The sequence below is a fragment of the Pyrgilauda ruficollis genome, unplaced genomic scaffold, assembly GCF_017590135.1.
Source record: "Pyrgilauda ruficollis isolate IOZ18807 unplaced genomic scaffold, ASM1759013v1 scaffold27, whole genome shotgun sequence".
In the NCBI taxonomy this organism is placed as follows: domain Eukaryota; kingdom Metazoa; phylum Chordata; class Aves; order Passeriformes; family Passeridae; genus Pyrgilauda; species Pyrgilauda ruficollis.
Window position 1 is genome coordinate 7,933,805 of NW_024524044.1, and position 24,111 is coordinate 7,957,915.

Below are 24,111 nucleotides of genomic sequence, written 5' to 3' on the forward strand. Positions count from 1 at the left end.
AAAATGTTCATGATATAAAAGCAATCCTAAGTATTTCTATTTCTACTTGATGCTTCATTTACCCTTACCAATTATATAATAAAATTAATATAATTATTAAAATATATAGGTTTTTTCTTGTGGCGGTAACTAAGATCAAAATAAGTTGAAATCTATTTTAATATCAAAAAATTAATCAGTATACAGATCACAATAGAAAGATAAATAATTTCTTTAAGTTTACCATTTGCTTTTCCCTTTTTCTCATATTTTTAAAACTGCTTATGTCCTGTAAATCAAGTGCTAACTAATAGAGAAAATACTATTCTGTGGGAATTTTTGCATCAACAATTTATTTGCAAGTCAATCCATATCCCCTCAAATGTGTCTTTTGTGTCCAATGGATGTGATTGGCAGCAAAGATTCCACAGCCAGCTTGGCTCCTGCTAATGCTGCAAACGCAACTACCATGGTTTTTATGTCAGATTACTGTACTCTCACAGAACAGCAATAGACATTTCAGAAATATAACTAACATGTCAAAACTTATTTTGTGCAGAAGATGCATTTCAAATGGGAATCAAGAAAATGGCAAGCAACAACAAAAGAATAGAAATAATAAGAATTCTAATTCTTATGCCTAAACATCCCAGTTACAACTCAAGAATCACAAAGAGGGAGTGCAACAGCTATTTCTGTGTACTCTAAAAGAGTCCCTCCTAAGCCTTACTGCCTCATGAGAATTGTGCTCAATTCGTGTATCTCAACTGCATCTGTGCTGGTTTTCTAAATTTTCTGTAGGTCTCATCAAGAAAAGAAACTACTTTAGGAGTGATTTGATGGTAATGGAACCATTACTCAAACAAAATAGCAAGTCATTGAGACACTAAAAGATTCACATTCTGGTTTTCAATTTGTCCAAAAAACTTTTCAGGATGTGACTGCATACACACATGAGTAAATTTACTTCTTCCTATTAATATTTTTAGGGGCAGATGTAATTTCAGAGAGGTTAGTTAAGAAAAGAAATATTATCTCTGAAAAGTTCCTAGGTATGCATGGTTTTTATTATACTGCACCATGACTTTTTTCAGTGAAACAAACAGCTCATTTTGATGGAGCAAATTGAAATTAGGCTAATTGACACAGGTCTCTATACTTTTGGAAGCTCTTCCATCTTTATTTTTAGCAGCACAGTCAGACATTATAGGCAGTTAAAGTCTGATTAGGTTTGCAGAGTAGTTAGAATTCTAACCATACAAAACAGAGGGAAGACTTCTACTGTGGGGATGCACATGAAGAAAATTTATAATTAACATTTTTGTTGAGGTTTTATGAAAGTGCCACATTACATTGATGTTTTATTAAAGGACCCCATTTTGCTGTTCAAAGACCATAATGGATGCCTTCAAGGGACTCTGTGGGCAAAATCCAGAACAAATCTCAATGGAATTGTGACTTCTTTTGTCAGATTTGAAGCTGAAGATATGTTTTTTTCCCATTAAAACATGACATAGTAAGCAACTTTCATGTTACATTTCTATCTGCTAAGCATACAAACAGAAACACATATCTGCTTGCATGAGTGCACACAAACAAATACAAAAAGAGGACTTCCAAAATTTTTGTTAGCTTGAAATCAAATATTAGCAGTCTGTGAGGTTAATGAAAGCAAATCTAACTAGATTTCATTTAATTCTTACTCTTCTCTCCTTACATTTCATCATTAATGCTGCTTCCTTTTACTATTACTGTTTTGGTTTTTGGAAAAAGCGATGTTGTATATTGCCTCTAATCAATGCAATTATTAAAAGAGTATTCTGCAATATCTTTGTTTGATTTTCAAATAATAGTATTCATCCTTTTGTAGCCTTCTTAAGGAAGACAAGACCTAGAAATCTACATTAAGCTGGGACTGACAAGTAATAGCTCAACAACCAAGAGTCGGAGCTAAGAGCAAGTTTGGTCAGCCCACATTATTTCTAAGTAATGCCAAATCTTCTACTACCAAAACTGGTCCCCTGGTAGAGTCAACTGGGAAGCTGAGGGTCTGGAAAAATTACATATGAGGATGTTAAATTTAAAGTAGAGCAAGAGGCATAGAGTGTCTGCCATCTCTTGAAACCATGAGGCAAGCCCTTCCTCTCAAAGCGTCAACAGGAATCAAAGGATGAAATATTGTCTCTGCCTTTACATTTTCCTGCTGGGGCACAGGGATGAGTGAAAACCTTTCTATCTCCTCACTTCTCCTCCCCACCAAGAACCCAGTGCTAGAAAAAGATTATTGAAGACCCCTGAAAGGATCATGTCTCACTAAAGAAGTTTTCATTGAATACAGAAAACCTACACCTTGAATAAATATTTAAGGCTTCTTGTAACCTCTGCATATGGTTTAATCTTGGTAGTATTCCTTTCTTTTCCATTTTGTTGTAGTAAGATGAATGAGTTTTCTCTGCAAACGCCTTTCTTCTTCCACAAGTAGAATAGTTTAAGGGTAGTCATTGAATTATTGTTTCATGCTTACTAAGTTAATGGCCCAATTTTATTTTTTTTTAATTCCAGAAAAGTCAGAACAAGAAATCTCTAATATTTTTCAATGAACTATTCTAATATTGAGGATTTGATCAATGTACACTCACATTCAGAAACACACAGAGCTAGCTTCAAACCAATAGTAGCAAAAAAATTACTTTTCAAAGTTTAGGTGAATCATTGCTTTCTGTAAAATGGCAAAAATCAGAAAAAAAACAAATGGGAAAATTCAAAAGAAACTTATTACTTTATGTATATCCAGAGCACAAATTCTTATAGGAATAAGAAGCAAGAGCAACCACAAATAAACAGGATTTCAAAATTCAAATAAACTGTTCAAGTTATTACAATGCTAGACTGCAATAGTCAGTAATGTATAAGAAAAGAAAAGGTAAGAAGGCTTACACCCTTCTGCAATTCTTAACCTTAAAGGAAGATAAATGCCTTTCATACTTCCAGTGCTTAAAAGACTGTTGATTTTACAAGGAAAATAAAAGAGAGGAAGGCTTTCCACTATTAAGCATTGTCTGGTATCTTCATAGGGAAAAAAAAAATGCTTGAAATTGGATTAGAACAGTAGCATACTCACTGCAGGCAGCAAAAATTTATAGCGATGAATAACCTGACTAAATAGAGACCAGGGATATCAGTTTTATTCCTGGGAATTACAAATGTTATATGAGAAAAAGATTCAACTACCTCCTAAGTAAGATAAACAGGAAGGCATAATAAAATACATCTCAAGCCTGAGAAAATTTTATACCTATCAGTTTAATAGTTATAAAAGTTTATAGCCTTTTAATATCATTGGAGAGAGAGATTTTCAGAATGTGCCTGTATCTTGAGCCTTTTGGATTTCTTTCAGTGTACTACTGCCTACTGACATCACAACATCACAGAATCATCAAGGTTGGAAGAGACTTTCAGGATCATCTAGACCAGCTGTCAACCTGGCACCACCATAATCACCTCTAAACTATATCCCGAAGTGCCACATCCAGACACATCTTCAACACTTATACAGACAGTGACATGATTTACAAATTGGACTTGTGGGCAAAACACAAAGAGAATCTTATTTTCTGCAGTGCCCAGTTAAAAATACAGGAAAATTAGAATAAATGGTGTTTTTACATTCAGTCTTTAAGTTCTGAATTAGAGATAAGAATACAGAAGCACAGAATCACAGAATGGGTCAGGTTGGAAGGGACCACAGTGATCCATCTGGTCCAACCTCCCTGCTCAAGCAGGGTCATCCCAGAGCACATGACACAGGACTGCATCCAGACAGTTCAGTATCTCCAGTGAGAGAGACTCCACAGCCTCTGTGGTCAGCCTGTTCCCATGCTTGGCCACCTGCACATGCCTCTTAAGAATTGAGCTGAAAATCAGGACCAAGACACTACACTCAAAATATCAGAGAAAGCCCACTGCAAGGAAAAATGGCAGTGGGGATAGGCCTTAGGAATTTCAAGATTTTCAATATTAGGTTATAAACGACTAAATGTAACAGCTCTTATATTCTTATTAATATTTGGGGATTCATTTTTTGACTTACCACCATTGATTCAGAGCAGACTTGGCCATGAGGTAATGCCTTTGGCCTCTCAAGGAAAAGATAGATTCATGGGTAGGAGACTCTAATTTTTAGCAGACAGGGGATCATGGTGCACACTCAACTGTTTTGAGGGCTGTGGTGTGAAGAACCAGCCAGGATGTCATTATTACCTCTCTTTTGTGCATGAGAGGCCCCTGACAAATGAACTAGGGTGTGTCAAGATATCACTTGCAATCCTCTAAGTCTAAATTGGGCTGGGGGTCATTCCTCCATTCTCTACCTATCATTTTCTTTAAATCACAGGAGGTTTATTTTGAACTTACTACCACCACCATCTCTTGATTCAGTTTACTTAAAATTGTCGTATTTGGAGTAGCTTTGTTACCTAACCTTTTAAAATTGAGGTAGATAAGCATAGGGATCATGATGAACTGCCAGTTTGTGTCAGATCTGATTCTGTTCGAGTGGGGACTTCTTCTATTGTGGCAAGACACTTTTAATTGGTTTTAGTCAGGAGTCTTATCACTCATAGGTACTTTGCAGAAGAATTCATTGTTTTTTTCCCTTCTGCTTAAAATGCACGGATAACTGCTATATGAGACCTCCCATGTCTTTGTCCCATCACTTAGCACCATGTTAACTTTCTGGGCACAAGAAATATGTTTTCTTTCTATTTTCAGGTTCAGAGAACATACCAGTTTGGTTTTTTTGGGTTTTTTTTTTCATAAAACATGCAGATATCTGTTTCAAATTAGAAATTATTTTGGATCAAGATACGTCCTATGCATTTCATACACTACTTTTGGTAATTCAATTTGACAGATGAGATGAGGCTGAGATAAGTCATACAACCATCTGTGGTACCATTTAGAGCTTCCTAAACTACAACACATACACCAGTCATTCCATCTGAAGAACTTAAAAAACCCACCTATTAACCACTTAAAATAGCAATGGCAAAATAATTCCTTTCCAGATGTGGGTAACTATCCAGCCGTGATTTACTGCTATATGAATCAAGGTCAAGGAGTACAGGATTAGAGTAATGAGCAATCATTTAGCTCAGTGAGGAACTGAATATTACCTTTCTTTTGTGAAATATGTGGTAAAAGGCAGAAGACAAGGCATTGCTGAAATGACAGAGTGAATGCATGGCTCTGATATTTCTGTGTGAGTTGTATCTGTGACTTGTGAAGCCCAGTGTAGTAGGTGTTTGAATTGATGGCACAATACACATACAATAAATCTGATGGTTCAGAAAGTGCAGGAATCCATGTTCTTGGAGACTTCACAGTGCTTCTGTCTGACAAGCCCAGAAGAAGTGGGGTGCTGGCATGAAGAAAGTTTGGAAGGGCACCCCTGTAACAAAGGCTACATGAAAGTGTCAGCAAGCAGCCAGAAATCTTGGGACAGCAAGTGGAAACAAAAAAGTCAATGTTCCATGGGGAATATATTATTTGGTGAAAGAAGAGACTGCCAGGAAAATCAAGACACATCACAGACAACTTATGTATGTAGTGCAGCAAAATTGTGTGGTGCTGCTGGCACTACTCACAGAGATGATGGTCACAGCCAGCAATGCTGGGAGTGGTGGCAGTAATTAAGGAAATGACACAAGGAGCCCTGGCATTAGGTAAAAGTGTCTACACAAAAAGTAGCATAAGCAATCTGCTGTAGCCACAGAAAGTAACACTCCTGTAATAAACTTTTCAAGTAACAGCAAGAGAACAGCATCTCATAGAGAAGATCAAAGTCAGCTGCTGATGTGTCTGCTATATTAGGTGTCATGACAATTGCATCTGGGTATGATGCCAGAGCAAGCATGTTTGCAAAAACTAGTGACAATTACTTCAAGGTTTTGCTCAAACTTTTTAGAGGCATTCAGTTTTATAATATGATACAGGTTCCTGCTTTTACACATGGGGACAAGTAATAAGAACATATTGATTTGCTTTTTCCTTCATCCTCAAACACAGTTTGTAAACTAAATAAGGAGTTCAAGACTTGACCCATCATCAAGACCCCAACAGTTTAAACATAAATTTAATTTTCACTGTATATCCTTCAGGGTTAACAATATGAAAATTACCATGATGCACACACTTGCTGAAAAAAATCGTATTGACAACTACAGATAGGGTGAGAGAGGAGGTCATTGAAAACATAAATGGAATTGAACCACTTCCACTGGTTTTTAATAAAATCTGTACCATCATTGTATTTGTGCAAATTAACTATTAAATTTCTCATACATTGTCCACGATTTTTTTCTTCAGGTTAAAAAAAAAAGTCACATTTTTCTTACAATTCAGCAATATGCACTGGAGAACTGAAGGGAGACAGAAAAGTGATGAAAAGAAAGCAGCTCCTTTCCATCACTCCTATAAACAATTTACAGATAATGTTTTACTTTCACAGTTACCTGTGCATTTCTTGATATTGCTATTTCTTTTTCCATGTGATCCTAACTTGCATCCAAAATTCTCCTCCCAAAATTCTGCAAACCAGACATTTCTTCGATTGTTAGCAAGTGTTCTGCTCCGAAAATATCTATCAAATCCTACATTGAAGAGAAGTGACAGAAGCATTAAAATATTATATGTATAAAAATAGTATAAAAATAAAAAGTTAAAGAAAATGTCTGATTTTTTTTAAATATAAGAACAAGAAAAAACTTTAGACACAAACTATTTTATGAGCATAATAGCATCTAAGGATTAGATTTCATTTCAAGGCCACGTAAAATCATGGGGTAATTCTTTGCTGAATAAGAGGACATTCAGGACACCCATAATTCTGCTTCTATTCATATAGGTAATGACACTACTTGAGAAACTAAAGATTCCTACTTAAACCTGATGATCACCAGCCTTACCCCTGCAATCCAGCTGTCATAATGAAATCATGATTAACGCATCCCATCTGGATTAGCTCCTTACAAGTATTTCCCTGTGGCTAAATTCTCTATGTAACATCAATAGTGTTCATTTTTCTGAATCAATTACCAGTTCAGCATACTTACCCAGACATAAGAGATGTTACTATATCCAGTACCCTCACAGGAATAAGGTACTGCAAATCAACTTCCACTTCATCCACCAAGTAAGAATCTTTCTTAATACAGTAGCTTCTTAAAGTGAGTTTAGGAGTGGAAAGCAGGGCACAGATCAATCTCCTCCCCACAGAATAATCTGATTCATTATCATTCATCCAATACTCTCCTTATTTGTCCCAAAGAATGACCAGACTATGGTTAAGAAGCTCTCAACTCCAAGTGTCATTATTAGACAATTACAAGATTGCCTGATTGCAGATTCATCATCTTCTCATCTCAACAGATGTATTAAATTATTTTTTGATCAGACCAACTCAGGTAACTCGGTTGGAAATCTTTTCCTGAAGTCCCTGTAATCAAGGACTACATGTTTTTTAAATTATTTTTAAAGAGACCTAGAGTACTTGAATTTTGACAGAAAATGAAAGGTTTGTGCCACATCCTTACCATCTATGGATGTTCTTTTGGGTAGAATGGTTACTGCTCCTTCTGCAATCTCCTCCTGCTGCTGGACTGGTGAAATTTTTGACCCCCAGCTGTCTGAGCCAATCCAGAGAAAATGTCCAGACTGATTAGCTTTTTTGGCTGCTTCCAGTACTCTCCTACAAACAAACAACGAATAACCAATTAAACAAATTCCATTTACTAAGAACTTGAGAAACCCAGTATTTATTTTGGCTATGCATAAGCTTAAAATAATTAATTAATCTAAGTTTTCACAGTCTAAGGCATATTCAACAACAGCTGTAATAAACTCAAGATACAGTAATATATAAGTTAATTTGTGTCATCTTTAGACATATTTTTCTAGCATTCTTATTGTTTTCTTCCTTTCCAGTAGCCAAATAACTGTCTATTGGCACTTCACTCCTGGGAGGTAGGAGAAGTCTGGAACTACACAGAATAAAGGACCAGCCCACTCTATAATTACAACTCCATTTCTTCTCATCAGATTTCCAAGAATTTTTACATAGGATTGAATCTGAAACTTCTTCGTTAGTCTATTTTTCACCAGCCAACCAAGCATCTTTGGGAAGGGGAACATCGTCAGAACATAAAATTAGGAAACAGGCACCTAATATCATCTTCGTTCGCAAACATGATCACTGCTCGAGCATTTGGAGTTTCCAACAAGCGCTTAATGATCTTTTCAAACTCTCCCGGTCTTGGTTCCCGAGGGATTTTGAGTGACTGAGCAATGCAAACACCTCCTAGGAAAAATTAAAAGGATAAAAAAAGAATTTTAACACAGTAAATATCCACACTTCAAAAAATTCTTAGCTAACCAGGCAAGCAGACAAAGCAAAGTGATAATCTGAGATACAACAGCCAAAAGCAGCATTTCCTATGTGTTTCGAAACATGCTTTGTACAGGTTTACACACTTAATGCTGCATTAAAGAGTGTAACACAATTACTTTATATTTTAAGCACCTTTTTAAACAACATTCTGAGACCTGTTGTCAAGCACCACACTCTGGCTCAGCTGGACCAAGCTCCCCAGACCTACCTAATCTATGGCAACTGAGAACCCAGCCTTGCCAGAGCACGGCATTGGGCCACGGATCCACAGTTTTACAGTTACCTCATGTTCATGATGTGGCTCTTTGGATCAGGTACTGTCACACACCTCTGCTTTGTTAGCAGAGAATATGTAGCATAGAACATATACAGATCAATTTTAATTGTTATTATGACATTCTTAAATGAGTTGTCTTAATTATTTAAGAAGCTGTCATTGAATATTCTACATTACTAATCAGCAAATAAACACAAACTCAGAGATTATATTTATATTTCTTCCTGACAGAGGCTGCTGATTGAAATCTTTGCATTTTACCTGTCAAGTAAAAAGGGTTGATTTCTACAGAAATTTAGTGATTTCTTAGAGTTTTCATAGACCAGTTATGGGGAATCTCTACTTTCCAATTACAACACTGTTATCTGTGTTTCAGCATGCAAGAGAAAAATTTCTTGAGCCTGTTTCATGAATCACTGAGTCCATATTGCTACCAGCTTCCAATACCATAGGTGATCTTTCTGATTGTTTGCCGATTTGCTTATTTTAATTATTTTTCTCTAAGAACTATTGCCTGATTCTCACTACTACATCTAACACCCACCAACGATTGTTCTTGAATTTTTTTATTCCAACCATAAGAGCCTATTGGGGGCGGGGGGGAACCTAATCGCTAATAAACCCAGAAAATTAAGAAAATGAGAAAATACTTACCTCTGACCAAATGTGACAAGTTACTAGACAAATGCAAGCAAATTGTACATTTTGTACCCCTCCATCTAAATACTTCTACACTGAAGATTGTTTTCAGTGTGAATAAGAATGTGTTTAAAAGAGACGCTCTATTTTTAATGAGTATTAAAAGAGGTACTCTATTTTTAATGAATGCTGGTATTTATCTTCTGATGTTTAAGATAATTTGAAACACATACATTTCTTTGCATTAAATGCAGTTAGTCAACTAAAATCACACTCAGATGGCTGTGTTGTTTTTGGGGAGGCTTTCCAACTTTCTCATCCATCTTGTTCCTCCTATCAAAATGCTAGAATTCTGTTTTTCCAAAGTACTTCACAAATGAGGTTGATGAACACCTTCAGTGGTAGGATTTGAACAAAAACAAGGGTCCAGCCAGGTGAAGCATGGCATATAGATTAACATGAAGGTGTTACAAGGTTCCTTGTGTAAGGTTTCTTAAGCTTAATGTATTTAATCTTTAAGCAAAATAAACTAAATAAAGGTATGTCTGAAGGTATTTTTCTTATTTTATTGAAAAAATGAGTAGGAATGGTTCAAAACCATCCCAAATCTGTCAGTGATTAAGAGGCACTAAGACAATGCACTTTATGAGCTGCTTTTTTGGTCAGCCTTGATTTGATCAGGCAGTTGGACTACATAATCATCATAGGTCCCTTCAAACTGAAATATTCTATTCTATTCTATTCTATTCTATTCTATTCTATGTAATATTTTAAAAATGCTGGGAATTTACTATCAGATTTTGTGCTGCCTTTGCAGAATCTCATTGACTTCAATAGCTCTCTGAACAGGCAAATCCTGAGCTTGAATCAAGTTTAGACACGGCATAAATAAAGCATGGAATTAGCAACTGCCAGTGTAAAAAAACGACTTTCAAATCACATCACCCAGTTTTAGTCACAGGCAGGCATATCACCTTTTTCAGTTATGCATCAATTACTTGGGATGTTTCATTATTGTTTTATTCAATTGAGAAATTCATTCTATACTGCAGGCTTGTCCTGAATTCTTCTCTTCTTTACATGAAAGAAATAATATTTGCAAGTCAGAATACCTGCCATTTCTAACAAAAGTTGTTTGTATATAGGTCCTTACCATCCATAAATAGCGTAACAATATATAACATAAATAATTTACTCTTATATGCTATAAAATGGAATATAGAACCTTTATATGGCAACAAATTTCTTCACATTTTTACAAATAACCTGTCTCCCCATGATGGAAAACTAATTTGCCAATAATAAATAAGCCTTTAGAGCAGATGATCCTTATATTTACCAGGTATTTTTGAAAATCCAGCAATGAAAAACGGCCACTTTACTGTGAGAAGCTTTAACCAATTATCTAAGCTGATATTAGGCTATAGACACTTCATAGTCCTTTACTTTCTTTCTTAAGTACCAGGGCTGAAATGTAAGAGAAATATTTAGCAGATATCCTGTAAATTTAACAATCAGCAATTCACTGTTAAAAAAAGAAACGCTCAAAAAAAAATGCCAAGCTCTCAGCTCTCCCCAAAGTCATTCAGCACAAAAAGTAAAACAGATCCTAAAAATGACATAAAGGAATAATTTTTTACCTCATACATTTTGTAAGTGCATTTTTCAACTACTTCTACTCATGCAATGGCCCTTAAGGAAAAAAATAATTCTACCCCCATAAAAATCAAATGCAAATATTACAAAATGCATATATATAATAAACTGTGTACATCCATCTACAATTTTTGTGAAATGGATATCAAGCAATGAAGAACTGCAGTATCTAAAAAGGCTATTTTCAGTGAAAATAGTGTGGAAGAAACACCATTCCATCATTGCAGCAGCAAGTTCAGTCATGACTGTACTGTGTATCTTGGCATCTCTGCATTGAAGAATGTGTTAAGTACTACCAGGAACAAAATAAAATGTACTTCAGCCTCGTTGCTACACTTATAGTTAATTGTGTAGGCTATCTCCAACTCACAAAACACTTTGTATACATCCTTACCTATATATTGCATATAAAAGTGTTGCTCAAAAAAATAACAGGATATCAATTTTCAGCTAATGATGAATTGCTGGATCCACGAAGGTATTCACAACATTACAGTGTCTAACCTCCTGGCACCCTGCTGCCTTTGAAATCTACAGCCTGGGCTAAGTGCCCAGACACAGAGAGAGATAAGCCTAGGAAAAGGATTCCTATGAGCCAGCAAACTAAATAAGGAATAACTATTCCTCCAAAAGAGGTTGCAGAGGTACTAAAAGGATAAGTTTAAGGCCAGTAGTTAGGATTAATCTCATGAAGTGTGAACAAAAGAGAGATTTCCCAAAATCAAGAATAAATAGGGCTTGAGAACAGATGTCTCATACGTGATACCAATGGATTTACCACTTGCTGCAGAGGTGCCAAAGGGCAGATGGTTCAGACATCTAAGGTCTCAAGACACTTTATGGCTCTGAATTATAAGAACAAATTGTATTTCACTCCATCAGCATTTCTGACTGACTTGGCATGATGACTGCTTGTCTCTGTTGCTAGCTTCTAGAATCCTTCATGAATTCTTCATTGTCTGGGTATGTACTTTAAAAAAAAAATGCATTGGTCTAAATTTCCCTTTGCTAAAATGATGATAAGTATAGCATTTGTATAAGGAAATGAGAGCTAACTTTCCTCTTACTGAAAAGAAAATTCTATGTTTAAGCCCCATCAATTAAAAGGACCTATGATGAGGCTTCAGAGAGTGCTGCACTAAAGTTACTGAGGTAAAGAAGGGAGAGAGCCAGACAGACTAATTTCAGGTAGCTACTACAAACAGGCATCAGTAATTGTACCCACTGCTATGGTATCCATTCCCTAATTCATATATGACACAGGAGATTAAATTAACACTTTGCATCTATCACACATTTCAAAGACATTAAGAGGGCACTGAAGGAAAGTAGCTCTTTGGCTACTGTGGAGGAAAATAAAGTCTTACCACCAAATTCTGCTAACTGTCTTTCACCTGTTTTCAGATTTGTAAAGCCAAGGTTGTCCTCAGTCAGCCCAGAGCTTGATTGGAGGAATAAAACAGTCAATATGAACTACCTTGTGTCAGTGCTGACAAGTATCCATTTGTCTTCTGTCCAGCAGCTATGAAGTGCCATACCCAACACCTGGGGCAAGGGGATGATAAATAGAAGGAGAGCAGAGGAGGGAGCTGGAAATCAGGCTCAAGGCAGGAGCTGCCTTATTACTGATAAGAGACTCAGTCCAGACACTCTACACCATGGTTACAGCTGGAAATTTGCATGCTTTTAAAAACAGACCTGGTAACCAGACCTGGTATACACAACACATTTTTATCTATTTTGAGATAAAATCACATCTTAAAAAAATTGTTCCAGCTACTCTGTATAACACAGCTTGTGGGAACACAGGTTATCACTAAACAAACAAACATAGCCAAACCAAACCAAAGAAGATATTGTCAGTACAGTGGATTAATAACCCTTTTTTGGTGGTCTCATGACAATGAGACAAATGGAAAAAAAAAATGTATGGGTAGTACCCACATAATTTTAGTAGGTAAACACAATAATATTTATAATAATAAATACTGATTTTTGTCTGTGTGGGTTTTGAAGTCACAAGATGCCATGCTGCTTGTAAACCATTAAATACTCGACTATATGAACTTGTGTGTCAGAAGATGTTGAAAGTGCATTTGGAAAATAGCAAACAGACTTGGTAGAAAACTTGTACAAACAAATTAATTTCCTGAAAAAAAGACTGAATGATGAAGCTGAATGCAAATAACAGGGCTGAATTGTCTCCAACCTCAGCTAGGCTTCAGTATTACCTTATGGATCAGCTAATAGGATATATAAGAATGGTCCCTGGTTTTGTATCGAGAAAGTTGAAAACAGTTTTCAGTTCAAGTGATCACTGCTGACCAGTGATCAAGAGATCACGACCTCAATCATACTACTCAGAACCATTTTACCCTCTAAACTATTTCCCCACATAAATATAAATAGCCTTACCATTGTAATATGGAAGGCATGAAGCTGTGCACTTTGACAATCTATTTCTTAGCGTAAGGTGGTGCACCTCACCTGACTCAGTACACAGCATTGCAAGTCAATTATTTCATGAGAGCTTCATCACAAATCACATTGTTCCTCAAAAAACTGAAGACAATAGCCAGGCCATATCTGGGATCCAGTCCTACCTGGCAGGAATTTCCCAGCTGCCTTCAAGTACGCATGTCCTTTTTTTACTATGACTTATAGGTCACTGGTCATTAGGCCAACAAAATTTTAATGTAGGTCTGTGGAAAGTTTCCAGAACACATTACAGAAATATATGAAGGCAGAAAAGTTCCTTTTCCAAGAAGGGGAACAGATGTCAGAGACTCAGAAGAAGCCCCAGCAAGAAACTCCTTTGAGACCCACAGGGTGCTGCTGCAGGCAGACAGAGCCTCTGTGTGAAGGAATACTGCACACTTCTGACAATAGGACATGACACAGAAAAACGTAAGGAAAAACACACAAGTGCATTTCTCCTCCTCTTCCAGTCCTTCCACTGGTTACACTGAAAGTCTAGAAAATCTTGACCCAATTATATGGAAAGACTGTTCCAATTGCCAGGAACCTAGATCAATATGAAGATTATTGAAGATACTAAAAACTACAAGATGGTCCAAACTCTAGTTCTGTTGACAAAAATCAGAATATCTATGCCATTTATTGAATCTATTAAGATATTATTTTTAAGCAAAGAGTTCATTATTTCTCAAACTTGGACAGTAAGAAATCAGAATGCTAAAGAAAAGGTAAGTGATTTTTCTGCATGGGACTTTTACTGGTGCTGATAATCAGTCACTTCTAGCAATTATTATTTAAACAAAAACCAACCTGCCATCCTCTTGTGTGTCCCTAGATTCCCTTAAGAATAATTTTCTAGAGTATGAGTCAACAGGGAATGACACCTAGGAAGATATAATTACAAGTTGAAGATAAAATTTGTCAAGCAATAATTCAAAATTAAATGTTTCCTTAATGCCAAAGTGCTGTTGCTGGGAGGTCTAAATGCAGCCATGCATTTTATCCAGAGCTACCTTTACTTAACTACCCCAAGAAATGATACTCTCACTGATGCCACTGTGCAGACTTCAGGGTAATTTAGCTTAGAGGGTAAGAACCTGAGCATTCGGCATGCTCTGTGCTTCCACCAAAGCCAATGCCATGGCTTCCTTCCTGCTATTCCTGTCCAAATCTGATTAAATAAAATCCCATTCCAGTGCACCTCTTTTGTTGCAGTCACAAACTACCTGTTCTACAGAAATAAACCACATTCTTTTCATTTCCCCAGATGGCCACCAAATAACCCAACAAAAAATTCACTGACTTACTTCTGCAAAGGCAGTCAATTCTTCAGCCAACAGTGGCAATGATTTTTAATGCAAGGTAATGGAATTTTTTTTTAAAAAGTAACATAAACAGGAATTTACTCTGAATTGACAAAAGTGGCACTTAATACCCACTACACTTAAATATAATGGAAGATGAAAGATTTTTTTATAACCTTTGAACAAACAAAAACATTCTGCATTTCAAACTCATATATTGGTATCTTATTTCCTTCATTTAAGTAAAACTGCATCTCCTCAAAATCCCTTAATATTTATGACAAAGATTTTTTTTTTATTGCACAAACAGGTTGGTGATGCTTTTTCACAAATATGTCAGGTACAATTATGAGCTTTTCTACTCAAAACTTACAGCTGTTAAGAGATCAAAGTCTCTCTTTTTTTATTAGAGTGTTTTAGAAAAGGATTTTTAGCAAAGGGTTTATTGTTGGGTCTTACATTTATTAATTTTTTTTGAAAAAAAAAAAAAAAACCACAAATAGAAAGTATTAAGCAAGACCATGAATGAACACACTACATTCTGATAAATACAACTCACCCATTCCTTTTGAACTGTTTTTCACATTCCTACATGGACTCACAGGCATACAGCCATGCATATTTCACAAGCACATGTGCTCACACAGATCCTTACACTGTGGTCAAAGCAGATGCTAATTCTAAAATAGAAAAGGAGAGAATAATCCAGCTCTCCTGCTACATGAGACCACTGGCTACTGGCTCCAGTCACCAGAGTCAGTTTCTGAGGTGACATGAAACAGGAGAGATCTGCTATTTTGCACTTCCATTCTGAAAAAATAAAACATCTCTTACCATTCTTCTTTTTTTTTTTTTTTCTCCCAGAAGAAACACTTCCAAATGTAGCACTACAGATTTTGTTAACACCAGCATCTGATGGAAAATAACTGCAAAGAATATTCCCACCATTTCCAGACCTACAGATTTTTTTTTTTCAGATTTGAAAAAAAAAACACCCAACCTACAAACAACACATTTTTTATCCTTTGATTTTTAGTGCTATTTGTGTAAATGAAAGCCAACTTTCACAGCCTTGAAAGTGAAAGGCTAAAAGAAAAATCTGTAGTGGAGATGTTTATGAATGGGTAAAACCACCTAGCCACTTAAAAAAAAAATCTGAAATGAATGAACTCTGGAAGGTTATGAGAGAGGATGTTTCCTCTCCACAGTGACTCCATAGATAATTACCTCATAAAGGATATGGGATGCCCAGTCAAACTCCAAAACAGTGTAATTGAAATAGGCCTCCACTTACATTTACTGGTCAGCTGTTGCCATGCTTTCAGAGCGATGTCTTTTTATCATCACAGTGGATATAGATATTTCCCTCTGGGGAAGCATTGTTCTTGCTACTTGCAGATTTAGAACTTGTAGAGGCATATTATGAAAAAATAAATACACTCTGATTTTCTGTTTTCTAGCTACATGCCAGGTATAGCCTTAATGAGAAAAGGAGACCCTCTATATCTTGTTGGCTTTTTGTTTTTTTTTTTCCTAAAGATCTGGAGAACCTAAGTTATGAAAAGAAATTGCATAAATTCTAAAATATTTTCAAATACTGCTTTTAAAGTAACATCAGTTCTGATTTAAAGTAAATAGCACAAACTCAAAGCCTGGCATGTGTAAATTTGCTTAAATACGGTCCAAATTCATTCCTCCATTTCTCTACTATTCCCCATATTAATGGGCCTGACTAGTTGCAAAGATTTGGATTTGATATTCTGGGTAATTGAGATGCTAATAGCCAAATCAAAGGCATTCTAGAGAAGGTTCAGACATAAAAATCATCAGCTCACCTCCAAGTACAGGTCCCAAGTCACAATCCTCAGTAGTTCATACAAGATTGTGAAGATGACACAGGAGCTTATAGCATTCTTTATAAATATGTTTAGGCAGGAAAAGAAAGTCCACCACAAGAAGGACTGAATTTTGTTAAAACATTTATTTCTAAATAATCTTTCTTCTTTTTAGGATACTTTTCTCACTGCAGGCCTCTTTAGTTTATCAGTTTTTATTCCATTCTCCACCTTGTTTATTTTAAATATTTTACTGGTGTAATAAAAGACTGTTTTCAGTTAAGTTCTCCTGGGTTGCCTGATTTTAATAGTAGGCTGCTATCCTATTTCTCCCTTGCATGCTTCTTAATGCTATAATGATGTTCAGGGATTGCATTCAGTCACCTCCTTTGAACTGAAATTCTGTACACAGGCAGGGCAACCCAACTTTTAATCATGCCTTCAAAGAAAAATAGCAGCTGTAATTAATGTTCTCCCCCTGAAACTTCTTGATCTGCTTTGTGAAGACATTCCTCTTTGCGGTCATAAAATAATCCCAGTTTTCCTGTATTCAAAAAAAAATTTTAAAAAGCCCTTCTGCTTTTTGCTATCTTCAAGATATGTAGCAAAATCAATTTTTATCTTTCTTCATGCATTTCTGTAGCTCTGAAGTTCAATATGAAGAATTTATTCTTAAAATTAGGTATGTGTAATTTAGATTAGGTTATCTCTATTAATCCAATATTTATTTTCTTGTAATTTGAACTATCAAAATGGTTTGCATATAAAGAATTACTGAACTTTAATGAAGATAAGTCTGAGTTTGACTAGGGATGTTTGAGCTTGAATGTGACATTCAAAAAAGCCTCAACTTGGAAATTAAAAAAAAAAAATAGCCTCAAAAAATAACTGTCATCTAATTCTTTTTCTGAAACTGCAAAAAGATAATTCTTTTCTCAACATGAAATTATACACACAAAATTGTGAGGAAAATCATTATTCAAGTGCCCATTTGCAACCTGGTGCTCAAGAGGCTTTGTCCACTTCCATGGAAATTTTCATCAGGAGCTATGATGACTTCAGCCATGCACAAACAAGCCAAAGTTTCCTTCTAAGTCACAATTATCTTACAGAGATAACATTGTATATGAGGAGCTCTGTTCATCAATTAGACCAAAAGAGAAAAGATTTTTCAGGCCTAAGGGACAATTGTCACCACCTACTTTGGCCTCTTCCACTTACAAGATGCCAATATTAGAATTAGGGTGATTAGAATATTTTTCAAAGGCCTAGCTTAGCTTTTGGAAAGGCAGTTTCATTAAAAATTAAATATTTTGCACTTGTTTGAAAATATTTTAAAATATGAAATGACTTAGTGGTTGGATTTCTTATTTTAGCAATGTTAAAACTTTAAGATTAAATGGGATGTTTTTATGGACAGTTTTGAGGGTTTGTTACTTTAATTTTTTTTACTCAATACAAAATAATATGTCAGCACTACAGAGACAAACCAATTAAATACTTGAGAAATAAATGTTTTATTTCTCTGTGTATTTCTGAAATTTCACAAAACACATTTCAATATTTAATTTCTCTTTAGCACCAGAGTTTTCAATATAATGGAAATACAATTTCTGAGTGGTTGCATATGTAGTGAGTCAAAGAATGCTATCCTATAATGTCTGGATAAAATGGCTTCCATTAAGTGCACATAGTGAAAAATAAGCATTTTAAGGCATGAAGGGTGGCCCACACTGCTGTGGAAGTTTCTGAAATTATTTATAATCATCTCTACTGAAAAAAATGTCCCTCTTAATCCATTTAATTTTTAGTGTTTCTAACTTCAACAGTTAGTAAACAACTCCATCTAGAACACCTTTTTCACCAAAACAGATGAACAGACATCCACCTCCCTCATTCTTCCAAACACACTAACTTGTATATTATTAAGTTTTGTTATCAAGTTATACCAAAAATTAGGAAGGCTGGCTTTATTTCATTAAGTATCTATGCTGCAAGTTACATTTTCAAAATTCTTATATCTATATATATCTATTTTGATGTTAGCACCTAACTATTTATCTGACTTCAAATTTCTTTGAGAGATGCACGCTTGGGTTAAAACACAATCAGGATCTAAAAATATTAAGGGAGTTTATCTGCTGACTTCTCACCGTTGTGGGTAATAAAACATTGAGAAAATAAAGCTAAATCTCTTCTATTGCTTCAGGTCTTTATGTTCCTTTACACCAGTTGAAAATATAGTGATATTAAGAATCAGTAATACTTCTTCTGTAACACAGCAGTAAAATGAAGGAGTTAGTGACTCTGCAGCTGTCCACATATATAAACACACAGAAGCCTACCTGAATTTTAAAAATGTAACTGAATTCAAGTTGGCCACACAGATCCTGTAGATTTAAGAAAGTTTTCTGCACTGTCTCTATGTATTTAATACCAAGGGCCTTCTGTATCTCTGCATTTAATAATAAGTGGAAAAATGTCTCTTGAGAAGTCCAGGAGTGAGCAGATCAGCTAACTAGCATTTCTTGAAGCATGTTGGGATAAAGGATTAACTGAATTCATAAAGGTCTAGGAAAAAAAAAAAAAAAAAAGCATTTGGACAAAAATGACTAACCAGGAGACATCCTCAGATGCCTCAGTCAGGCATAAGAATTTAAGCTGAAGGAGGCCACTGGAAAGTGTTCAGAAGACCTATGCATCTAATCAAAGAGAGACTGCAAACTGAACAGAGGCATGTAGGGCAGGTAACAACAATGTAGAAACATTGAGACAAGAGTAAAAGCAACGAAACAGTTTTAATTCTGTAGTATAATAAATGCTGAAAAGGTACTTGCCTGTTCTTGGACAAAAGATTCTATGCATCAGTACAGGTGGCTCAGTGAGCAGCTGCAGAGAGAGATTCAGGTTGAGCTCTGGGGCAGGAGCCTGAGGCAAGAGACAGTGAGCTGGTGCCAACCTTTTGCACAACAAAGGGCATGGGGACCTGTGTCACTGCCAGGTGACTGAATACTCAAAATATAAAAGGTAAGGAATCCTTGTCTGACTGTGGAGTGAGCACAGTGCATGAAGCAGGACATCCAGGTGGTCTGACAGTGACTACCAGAGAGGGTCTGAGATGGCCAGACAGGAAAACTACCTTAATATATAAAATAAATTGCAGAAATACAGCAGTGTTTACTTTTATAGAATGTCTAGTTACATCTGGGGTTTTTTTGTTTGAGGACACAGATATCAAATTAATCTTCTGAATTAATCCTACCTTGTAAATAATACAGCAGACATATACTAAGGATTCTGGATAGGAGGTCTGATGAGTTATCTGATACAGATCATTATTTCTTTAACAGTGGGGATGCACTTGCCTTATTGGGAAAGGACCAGGAAACAGAATCAAATGTTATGTAGTATAATACTTGCACTGGGACAGGATTTAACCCTACCTATCCTTTCTTCAGATGCTAGAAACATGGCTTCATTTTCACTAACATCACGAAAGGAACAAAGGCTCTACATTATATCAAAGTCAGAAAAACATGGCAAGAAAGCCGCTATCCATGAAGGGAGATAAAGAAAAACCTGCTCTTTCCATGCACGTGCACAGCTAACATAAAATCCCCTGGAAAGAATGGCAGCCAGTGGGAAGAAGAGGTTTTGCTCTCTTAGTCCAAACTTGGAAAGTGACAGCTAGAATATATGGATGTCTCTCAACCCCATCCAAGCTGCTCAATGACATCAGATGAATGGTTGCAACTCTGCTCAGAATTAACACTACAGTAAAAGGGAAATCTAGCTACCTCTACTAATGTAGCTATCAAATGGAAGAAAGGCTTAAGACATGGAAAACAGAACAAACACTAGGAGGGTGGTTGGACGACAGTTTAATACTTGCCACGGAGCAGCACTCTTCTTTGTTTTACCAGAGATGAAAACTTGCAAGTGCTCTACAGGTTTATTTCCATCTGACTTAATATTAGAGTAATCCAGATCTAACTCTTTTCATGCAAATAATACCTGTACTAAAGTAAATCATCATTAGCTGTAAAAGAAGTGGAAGGAAGTGATTGCTCTGTCACAGATTATGTATTCATGGAGTACAGAAACTGACAAAAGATGTCTGCATTTCACCCCCTTCTAATAAAAGGTTTGATAGATGCACCACATTTTTTAGAGAATGTGATGAAAAAACATGCCAACAATGACACAAAAAATATTGTCACCAAGTACAAAATTGGTTTTATGAGCATTGCACCATAGTGGACACTATTATGCTGTTAATACAAGATTAAATAAAAGCCTATTTCATGAGCATCTAGTCTCCTCCACATAGACCTCTGATCAACAAACTATCTCATCAAGGGCCTGAAGAATTTTTCTCTGTCCACAGTACTCATCTGATCACATGTTTTCAGTAATTTGAGACAATTCATCATATGTAACATTTTTAAGCATCCTCCATTAAGCATTCGTTTTTCTTTCTCCCAAAAGCTATCAAAAATTATACCAGACAAAAATCTATTGTTCATGGAGCACTTATATGTCACATATTATGAAAGAAAAATACAGAAATACATGTTTTGAAAACTAATTAATTCTGAAATGTAAAGCCCATCAAATCTGTCAAAAGATGCAATGGGGAAAATTAAGGTACTTAAATTTACTCTGTGTTATATCTTGACTAAAGATATATTATTAGCCCCATGGACTCATGAGAAAGAAACTCCACCTTGCAGTAACAAAAAATCCATTCTATTTTTTGACAAAAGTAGCGAGTGAGGATAAAAAAAATGAAGATAACATAGAAGACAAAGAGAAGATAACAAAGCAGTAAGGACTGGAGAGATGTGCTACAATCACTCATTGTTCAGTGTAATGCACAAATAATAGTGCTGATCCTAAAACAAAATCTGTGGCAAATGCCTACTGCTAAAATAATAATACACCTTTGTTTGCAATGCTTTATGATTAATCACTGTCAAGTTTTGAAGCAAAAAAAAATGGGAATGAATCCTTTATTCTCCAGACTTCTAAAGAATCTTCTTGCTCTGCTTTATTTAAAGAAGTTTCCCCAGTGAAATACATACTTCTGCTATAAGGAAAAGTAAAGCAACAAGGGTCTTCCAAACCCTTCATAATAAACCTACTATGAGAGTTTGCATTGAAATTTTCAAGTCAAATGTGTATTTTCAAATCCCAGAATTCAAAAAAAGTTACTAGAGATTTAAGTATTAAATTTTTTACTTTTTCATATTCTGATTTCTGTTAGCAGCCAAAATAGTACCACTTTGAGAATATTTTTTCTCTGTATTAGAAAGATCACAATCAACTAAAGATGTACGAAGTTCCACTGGATTCAGTGTTTAAAGAGACAGTATCCCTTTCCCACCATTTAGAAAGTTTTCAGTGATGAAAGGATGAAAAAAAGGAAATAAATTTCAATTGTGTGCAGGTTTTGGCTGGAATAAAGTTAAATTTCTTTGTAGTAGACTGTGCAGTGCATGTTTTGGATTTAGGACAAGAATAATGTTGATAACACAGGGATGCTTTCATTATTGCTGAGCAGTGCTTAAGCACAGCCAAGGACTTCTCTGACTCACACCCCAACCCCACCAGCAAAAAGGCTGGGGGTATACAAGGAGCTGGGAAGGGACACAGCAGGGACAGCTGACCCCAAGTGACCAAAGGGGTATTTTAGACCATATCAGGTTATGCTCAGCATATAGAGCTGGGGGCAGGGAGCAAAAAGGGGAAGGACATTTGGAGTGATGGTGTTTGTCTTACCCAGGCACTGTTACCCGTGATGGGGCCCTGCCCTCCTGGGGATGCCTGAACACCTGCCTGCCCACGGGAAGTGGTGAATTAATTCCTTGCTTTGTTTTGCTTGTGTGCACAGCTTTTGCTTCACCTTTTAAACTATCTCAACCCGTGAGTTTTCTCACTTTTACCCTTCTGATTCTCTCTCTCATCCTGCTGCGAGACTGAATGAGCAAGGGGCTGTGCAGGGCTTAGCTGCCAGCTGAGGTTAAACCACAACAAATAAAAAGCAAAAGAAAGCTCTGAAGAGAAAAAATCTGCTCTCTTTTTTCTTGTGCTTGTTTCTTGCAGAGGGTCTAACTTATTTTATAACAGAGTAGCCACAAAAAAAAATGAAAATGAAAGGAATATGGGAGGAAAAAAAGAAGATATTTACTGCAGCATACGACTCCTGATAGCTTGTCTGACAATAAATTTAATTCCAATGAAGTAAACAGCATCATATACATATACCACTATAAGACACCCAAGTCACCATGTAGAACATCTGTTTACAAGAAGACAAGTCACAGACAGTGACCTTGCTGTGCTCATGCATTTCCACACAGGGGCACATGCACACAAGGTGTACTGGAACTTATTCCAGACATTTGTCTACAATCTGCAAGACATGCCCAACTTCAGGCTTCAGATTTGGGCTCCTTGGGTGAATGCATAAGGATCTCAGTGTCCAAATATACCTCATCTGAGTTTTTGTAAAACTGTAAAATGTTTAGCCTGAGCTAGGCCTTTTCACAATGACAATTTTACTTCTTGATACAGAAGCCAATCATTGGCAGGTTTTCCATATGAAGTCAACTATGTGAATAGCTCTCCTAATAACCAAAGTCTAGCCATTTCCTACTCAGACTTACACAATTTTTCCTCTCCTGTGAAACTTCTACTCAAGTTACAATTCATCTCTTGCATAGGGAAAAAACCATGAAGCATGAGACTACAGTTGGTAGGGAGGAGAAGACCAGAAAAGGGACCCTGAGGACCTTCAGCTTCTCTTTTAATCTCCTGTTTCCAAAAAATACATTCACAATACAGCGTTATTCTCTGGAAACTCCCTCTGGATGAGAATACCTACAGAGTAGATATTCTCATTCAATACATAGGCTTCACAGAGCCTATGTCTGTTTCATACCATACCTCCCCCCTGTCCCATGAAAAAGACACTGTCCTATGCTGTCACATGTGAAACAGGACAGGAATGTTTACTCTCCTCATAACTGTGGTCAAGACCAAAAGTACTTAAGGAAGGAAATGCATCTGTCATGAACCTAAAGAGATTCCAGCAGCAAGTGTTTGTTGTAAAATCCCATCTGGAAAAAGGACATTAAGAGCACAAAACTATGTGCAATAGAATTAGCTATTGATCAGCTTAGTTTGATGTTGATTTTTTAATTGGAAAATAATATACTAATACCCTAGAAATCACCTTTAACCATCTGAGTGGCTGTTAGATTCAGGTTAGTCCTTTAGAAGCTGAAGGGCAATGCTGCAGATGACAGAAGTCCAGAGGCAATCCCACATGGGACTTCTTAAATTGAATTCCTGCTCTAACAGTGTTGCTATGCTTTCCTCCAAGTTGCATGCCAAGCTCGACTAGGGCACAGTGAGATCCTGATTTAAAATCAAAGCCAACAGATGATTCTTTTATTTTAACAAGACACAGTGAAATTATGCCTATGGCATTGG

The 24,111-nt window shown here is 36.1% G+C and overlaps 1 protein-coding gene across 1 annotated transcript in view; it reads right to left on the minus strand.

Annotated features, from left to right (window-relative positions):
• GRM8 (glutamate metabotropic receptor 8) overlaps positions 1-24,111 on the minus strand; it is a 309,985-nt gene that overhangs the window by 158,845 nt on the left and 127,029 nt on the right. The window contains exons 4-6 of the mRNA XM_041471487.1: positions 8,200-8,335; positions 7,572-7,726; positions 6,492-6,629 (exon numbers count right to left, since the gene is read on the minus strand). Of these exons, the coding sequence (XP_041327421.1) occupies positions 6,492-6,629; positions 7,572-7,726; positions 8,200-8,335 (429 nt within the window). The remainder of the gene's footprint in view (positions 1-6,491; positions 6,630-7,571; positions 7,727-8,199; positions 8,336-24,111) is intronic.